This window comes from Lathamus discolor, chromosome 1 (genome assembly GCF_037157495.1).
Source record: "Lathamus discolor isolate bLatDis1 chromosome 1, bLatDis1.hap1, whole genome shotgun sequence".
Lineage (NCBI taxonomy): Eukaryota > Metazoa > Chordata > Aves > Psittaciformes > Psittacidae > Lathamus > Lathamus discolor.
Window position 1 is genome coordinate 75,344,665 of NC_088884.1, and position 7,097 is coordinate 75,351,761.

General features: G+C 41.7%; 1 protein-coding gene across 1 annotated transcript in view; it reads left to right on the forward strand.

The window, feature by feature from the left end:
• AKR1D1 (aldo-keto reductase family 1 member D1) overlaps nt 1–6,741 on the forward strand; it is a 35,024-nt gene extending 28,283 nt beyond the window's left edge. The window contains exons 6-9 of the mRNA XM_065680945.1: nt 1,336–1,445; nt 1,914–2,079; nt 2,843–2,925; nt 6,570–6,741. Of these exons, the coding sequence (XP_065537017.1) occupies nt 1,336–1,445; nt 1,914–2,079; nt 2,843–2,925; nt 6,570–6,612 (402 nt within the window). The 3' untranslated portion in view covers nt 6,613–6,741. The remainder of the gene's footprint in view (nt 1–1,335; nt 1,446–1,913; nt 2,080–2,842; nt 2,926–6,569) is intronic.
• Nucleotides 6,742–7,097: the final 356 nt, after the last annotated feature.

Sequence of the window (7,097 nt, forward strand, 5' to 3'; positions counted from 1 at the left end):
ACAACCTTAAGTATCAGGGATCCTGAGTCACTCTGAGCTTCTCAAGCTTCAAAGCCATTAGAAGTAACTCCTAAATTCCCAGTACTTGCTCTCTTGTGCCTTTCCTATAAGACATCATTAAGAATTAGAGAAAAAATGAAGTTAAAAAGGAGACCTCATTAAGCAACCGCGTGTGAGCTGAACAAGCCCATGAAGATGACTGGCACGTCCAAGTTAAATTACAGCAGCGGGGCTCAGAGGAGCCTGTAAGTGGCAGTGACCCATCTGAATGTCCAGTACCTTTGGCTCTGGCATTTGGCAAGACACTGCATTTCCTAGAATCACGGGGTAGCCCTTCTGACTCATCTGGCACAAACGAATATCCACATTAGTAGTATCAGAGAAGAGGCCAGAGACCAACTGAGACCAGCTTCCCGTCCTCAGCACGTGGCTTGGAGAGCTGGGATTGACTTGAAGCAGGGCAGGGATGTTGGCCATGGCCTTCATTTCTGTCTCTGGCCTGCAGGGAAAGGCAGCCTGTGAAAGGAGGAAATTCCAGCACCTTCACTGGTATTAACATGCCCGTCGGGTGCAAAATGTAATTGCCGTTTCTGGCGTGCTCCTAAGACTGCACTGAGCATTGCTGGTGCTTCCTGGGTCAAGGAAAACCAGGCAAAAGATTAAACACAGCTTAGGGCAGCTAGCCAGTGAGCAAGCATAGATGTGCCAACTAGCTTCAGACTGCCTGCAAAGAGTGGTTGCTCTGTCACTTTGTAGACATCCCTTTCCCAGAGACAGAGAACACAGCCAGGAAAATCCCTGCCTGTAAGGGAACAGTATTTGCAATGTGGTAGGGCAAAGCTTGTAACAAGGTCATAAGCATTATGAAATACCTCACTCTCTACATATCCCCCCCCATCACCTTTCTATCTGGAACAGCTTATGCCAACACTTCCCCTAAAATCAACATTAGATTAGTCATCCTGAATGCAAGAGGCAGAGAAACAAAGAGCTGACCCACATGAGATGTGTTGCTTTCTCAGCCTACTTCTGTAGTGAGCTTCCCTCTCCTCCATCCCCCACAGCTATCGCGACCTTTCCACTAGGGGCCAATAAAAATTCCTTGCAGCCAAATCGTAATCACAGGTGTTCATCTGCTGTCCACCAAAACCCAAAAAAACGTCACCCAGCAACATACAATTAGAACAGTAACCACAGACTGAGTTTCCCTATGCGTTAGCACACATCCTTTCCTGAAAGGATCACCTGGTCTGTAGCTCTCACAAATACTGGGACACCATTTGCTTCTGTATCTGGTCCTGTTGATTAATCATTCTTTCTACATTATTCTTGTAGGTTGAATGCCATCCCTATTTCACCCAACCCAAACTCTTAGAATTTTGCAGACAACATGACATTGTTATTGTTGGGTACAGTCCATTGGGAACATCCAGGGATGAAACATGGTAAGTCCCCATGTTACTTTCTAATAGAAGGACAATATCCAGGGGAAGAATAATGGTTCTCCACTGCTGGGACTCTGTGCACAATACCTTTGTCCCCATATTTTAAAGTAGTTTCAAATTTCAATGTCTAAATGCTACTGTTGTGAATGTAAACTTGCAAACCTTCTGCTGCGTGCTGTCACTAAAATATGCTAGGTGTTTGTACAGGAGGTTGCCTTAGTTCTCCTCTGACAGAAAGCAAGAGTCTAACTGGGAATGTTGAGGCTTAAGTGAGGAAGTAGAAACTAAGTCAATGTTAGGAAGTTGCATTTGACAGCTCTCCGATTTAAATGCCAGAGCTTTTCATCTGTCTTTCACATTAGTTGTCAAAAAAGGTGCAGCATTTTGTCCATAAACAAGTAAATGCCTTTATGTTTTGGCATTAAAGTTTTTTGATTTTCTGTTTTTTTTTTTTCAAATTTCTTCCAGGGTAAATGTGTCCTCCCCTCCTTTACTGAAGGATCCTGTGCTGAATGCCATTGGAAAAAAGTACAACAAGACAGCGGCGCAGGTTGCTTTGCGTTTCAGCATCCAGAGAGGGGTGGTGGTAATCCCCAAAAGTTTCAATCCACAACGCATCAAAGAGAATTTCCAGGTAAATGTATTTTGATGGTGCATGGATGAATCCGCTTACACTGGCTTAGCCCTTACAGAAGGTGATTTCCCCATTTCTTTCTGTAGCCTTGACCAATGTCAAGCTTTGCCACATTTGTTGCTTTTTGTTCCCATCACTTAATGGTACCATGCTACAGCAGTAACTGAGCAAAGTAGAGGAAACTTACATGTCTTTTAACTCTCTGGAGTAGCTAAAGTTCCAGTTGGTGGCATATCCCAGAGCACCAGTTACTGCAATGAGAAGCGCAGGTGAGATGCAGTAATTCAGTAGATCAGCAGACCAAGGTTTCTAGCTGTAGGTGGTCAGTAATGATTGACTCGTTCTGCCCAGTCTTCAGGTGTTAGGCAGCTATGTTAGCGAAGGGTTGCTGCATACAGGTGTGCCAGAAAGGTTTATTACCACACCACCAGAAAGAATCTGGCTTGACCACTACGCTCAAAAAAGATGAATTAATTCCCATGACCCTTGCAGCATTCAGCACCCACACTGCTCCCTACATTTCCTGCCAATGTATCGCTTTCAAAGCTGGTGGCCCAGTGCTTGCAAGACTACTTTTCTCTTCTTACAAGACTGCAAGCAAATGGGACTGACTTAATCATGTTCTCAAGACTTTCCTATAAATGCAAGTATGGATTTTGGGGGAGAGAGGGAGGATGGGGCATTGTACTTCTGAAATCTGCAATATATGAATGTTAATTACAACAAGAAATGCAAACTTATGCCTAACATTTCTTTCCATTAGATCTTTGATTTCTCCCTCACTGAAAAAGAGATGAAAGAAATTGAAGCCCTGAACAAAAACGTTCGTTATGTGGAACTGCTAATGTAAGTCCAGAAGGAATCCTAGATTCTCACAGAACATTCTCATTTTTTCAGAGGATTAAAAATAAAAATAACTTTCTTTTTTTTTTTAATATAAACAACCTTATTTTAAGGTAAGGCTTAATTGCAACCTTATTATGCTCCTGGAGCCATTGCAAAAATAAGAGCTGTAAGCAAGTACTGCATGCTTATGTCAAAAGCCCACCTGGTAGAGAGTGACTGTATCTGGCTATTCTATCCCTGATCCACCTCCTTAACCACTTGTTGCTTTATGTTGGAATGACAGTCTCAGTCACTGACAAAGTATAGCATCACCCCTGTCTAGCAGTATGGGTATCAAGAGTTGAAATTCAGATAGGAGCATTTTCTTGCCTTTCCACTCCTTCACTCCAGTGCTCAGCAAGCCATAATGCTGCTCAAGTACAGTTGTTCATAGATTGTAAACCTAGTGTTTCCAGAGGCAACTTGTCATAAGTTACCATGTGAAAAGCCAAAAATGAAGACCACTGCTATAGATAGCCACAGGACTAATTTAGGGAGAGCTATGTTTCTTCTTACCTAATACTTTGGTCAGAGCATCAGAATTTGCCTACACAACTTCCTCATTAAAGACAATGCATCTTTAGTGACTGCAAGTGGTCGGAAACTTTGTTTCAGCCTTTCCTCTGACACCATCTTCTTCAGCAACCTCCCTCTCCTGCTGTCATGTTGTCTTGTACCTTCCTGTATGGAAAGCAGAAAGCCATGCAGCTTGTTTGACTGCTAGATGACTTCCCAATTATCCCTGAGAACTAACACGACTTGATCTCTTGCTGCTTATGATCTAAAGCTTACTACCCAATGTGGTTTTGGTTCACCACCCTGGAAGGCTCAGTCTGACCCAACTTTCTCTTTCAGAGAATGAGGCCATTTGTTTTTCCTTCAGCTCTAGAGCATCTACAGTTTATGGACAAATTTTATGCTTTCCCCTTTTCAGGGCTCTCAATGTGTAGCAAATGCTAAAGATTCGTTTCCATGCACTTCTCCTGGATTATCAGTGTCTTGACAAACTGTAGTGTGCTCAAGCACTTAAATTAATGCAAAGCAAAATAGCAGCATCAATAGCACTCTAAAATGTAGACTATTGCTCAAAAGAGGAGGGAAATATTGCAAAGGAACAAATAAACCGCTTACTGTGCTGTTACATATGATAGGAAATATGAACTAATTTAAAAGCATTATAATGGAGTTTGTCTTCCATATTTAAGCTCAGTCAGGTGCTCTGAAGCTTTAGTTTCATAAAACTCAAGGTAGCCTTCCATCAATTAGCAGCACTTTGGTTCCAGAAGGCTTCTTACAAATGGCCTAGCAGATTGTTATGTGTGTTTTGGTATTTGAAATGGTTTGTTTTTTCATAGCTAAGTTAAGCTATAAACACCATTTAAACTTTTAGTGTGTATACACACAAAATGTAACCTTGGTACAAATCCAAGAACCTTTTTTTTCCAGAAGCAAAATTAAAGATGTAAGTGACCACAAGAGAAGAACTTTCTAAGCCACCAATCAAAAAACCTAATAAACTAAATGCTTTACTTTATTAGACTTAATTTGGTCATGGGAGGCCACTTAGGACAAGGAAAACAAAAGGCATAGGATGGTTACTGCCAGCTCTATTTTTCCACAGGAGTGCCATGTTTGGGGAAAATGCTTAAATACAGTGTGACCTCAACTGTGAAAAATGGCTTCTTAGAAAAGTGATGTTGCCATGCAAGGAGCAGCTAAACATACATCTGCCCACTCTGTCTTCTCACACTACAGTGTCTGGAATTGACACTGCAACAGATGTGTTACCAACCTAAGAAGATTTCTTATTTCATTCAGCAATATGTATCTGAAAAGTCAAAACATCATACAGAAGGAATTCTGGTTAGTCAACTTTGTGCAAAACCTTCAGCTGCTATGATGCAAATGCCAGCAGGAATGGAAAAAAATCTAGCTTTTTCCTCTGGCCCTCCCAGTTATCGACTACCATGGGTACTGTGTGCAAATCGGTTGTTTGATGGTGTGAGTAAGCCCATATGAACAGGATATTTCAGTCATAAGGAAAAAGTTAGCAAGTTAAGTATTGAATAGAAAATGGAGGTTTTGTAAAAATATGAGTATTTCAGGAAGTGCCAGTCTGAAGTGGTTTCTTCTCCCTTTGGAGCAATCTAGAAGCATTGTGCTGGGCAATTTTCACATTAATCCATCTGCCTATCTTGTGCTTCTGGTCTCCGCTGTGGATACTCTTCTTTACCAGTTATTCCAAGCTGCATTGACTCCTCGGAGTGCATTATTTTCACTCAAAGGACTCAGACCTTTGAACATGTGCAATCTGATTAGCAAGCATGCTCGATAGATGGAAAGTAGAGATATGACACTGGCAACTCAGACTTTGTCAACTTAAACTGAAACCAAACAAGCCAAAGTGTTGTGGCTTGTTTTTTGAACCAGCTCAATCTGTTAATGTGTAAACACTTCAGCTTGGCTGAATATTGGAATGAAATGTTTTGACACAACCAATTCAAAATGTTTGATGCCTTCCAGTTAGTTAACTTCAATATTGTGAAATGTATCCTCCCCAAACTCCAACGATCCACAGCTGGGATAAATGCCAGTGTTTGTTGTGCTCTGCTGTAAGGCAAAGCAGCCAGCTGCCATGGTACACCTGAGAATGCTCTTCAGAAATTTTTACGTTTGCTAATGGAAAGTGTTTGTCAAGCCAGAGCTTGTGGTTTAGCATCATCTTCTCAAACAAACAAGAAAACACACACCAAAACACAACCACCTCTCTCTCAAGCCTGTCAATGATGGGCAAACCATGTTGGGTTTTTTTCCACCCGGGATCCTGGGAATTTTATTCTTGCCTTTTATAGAGATCCTAGATCATGTATCTTCCCTGGGCATGCAGTTTTTAGAGTGAAGCCTGAAGCGTCTCCACCTTAGGGTTGTTCATGGCTGCATGGTACCATTCTCCCCTGAACTAGGTCACCCCAAATTTGTTTCATAGATTTTCTGCCACTGCTGCTATTGACCTTGCAGAGCATCTGCCTCTAGCCTGAGCTAGAGTACCGCCAGACCTAGTCAAGATATGGCAGCCTCTTGGAGAAATGCATCATACCAGACCCAGACTTGTTCATGCCAGCTCTAAGTGCATAAACCAAAGTAGTACAGTCTGGTGTCTCCACCTCCCCTTCAAATATAGGCCTTATTTCTGAGGATCTTTCTAGACATCTGATCAAAAATATCTTCTGCTTCCACAATGCACACATAGTGAAGCTAAAACACTTCTGCTAACCTGAGTTAAATCCACTGAGTTAACTAGCAAGAACAGCTGATATCCGAACATTTGTTGTTTTTTTCCATCTGTCCTTAAGGTCTGTAAGCCTTAAAAATGGTCCTTCACAGTCTTCTCCTTAAATGCACAGGTTTGCTTCCCTGCAGGGAAGATCATTCAGAGCAGACAGCTTCTGAATATGCAGAAAAGCCTTCCATGAAGGCCACCTATATTGCAAGGAAGAGGTTTGCCAGGCACAAGACAGTGATACGACAGATATGACAGTGGTATAAGCAATGTGATATCCCTCTTCAACCAAGCAGCTCACTTGCTCCATCTCACTTATCCACAGGTGGCGTGACCATCCAGAGTATCCCTTCAGCGATGAATATTGAAAACAAGGTACATCTGGGCAGTTTCCAAACTTGGTGCCACTGGGCATTGCTGAAAGGGACCCAACGTTTGGTGCTTTGACTTCATTGGAGACTGTTAAAATCAGCATTAAAAACATGACATTTACTTTCTCCTTTCTTGTCAGTCTCTTATTGCTACTGAAGAGCGTATCTATTTAACCTATTGCTTCTCTGGTTTTGGCTTAGGAGATTGAAGCTTCAAAAACTGTCAGCTGATAAAATTGAAGATTTCTCTTGGAGAACAGACTTACTAGCTCAAATCAAGTAATTTTCACTCAATGGCGCATTCTTTGCTGAATATGAAACAAGAAGTTCTGCTTCAGTAGATATGAAGCAGTATCATTTTGTTTCACAGCTCAAGTGAAAGTTAGGAGCAGGAAACTAATTGGATGATATATCAATATACATATAATTATATCCACTGCTTCATGCAGTGAAGCCTGTTTCACTCCAACCAGAGAATTCTT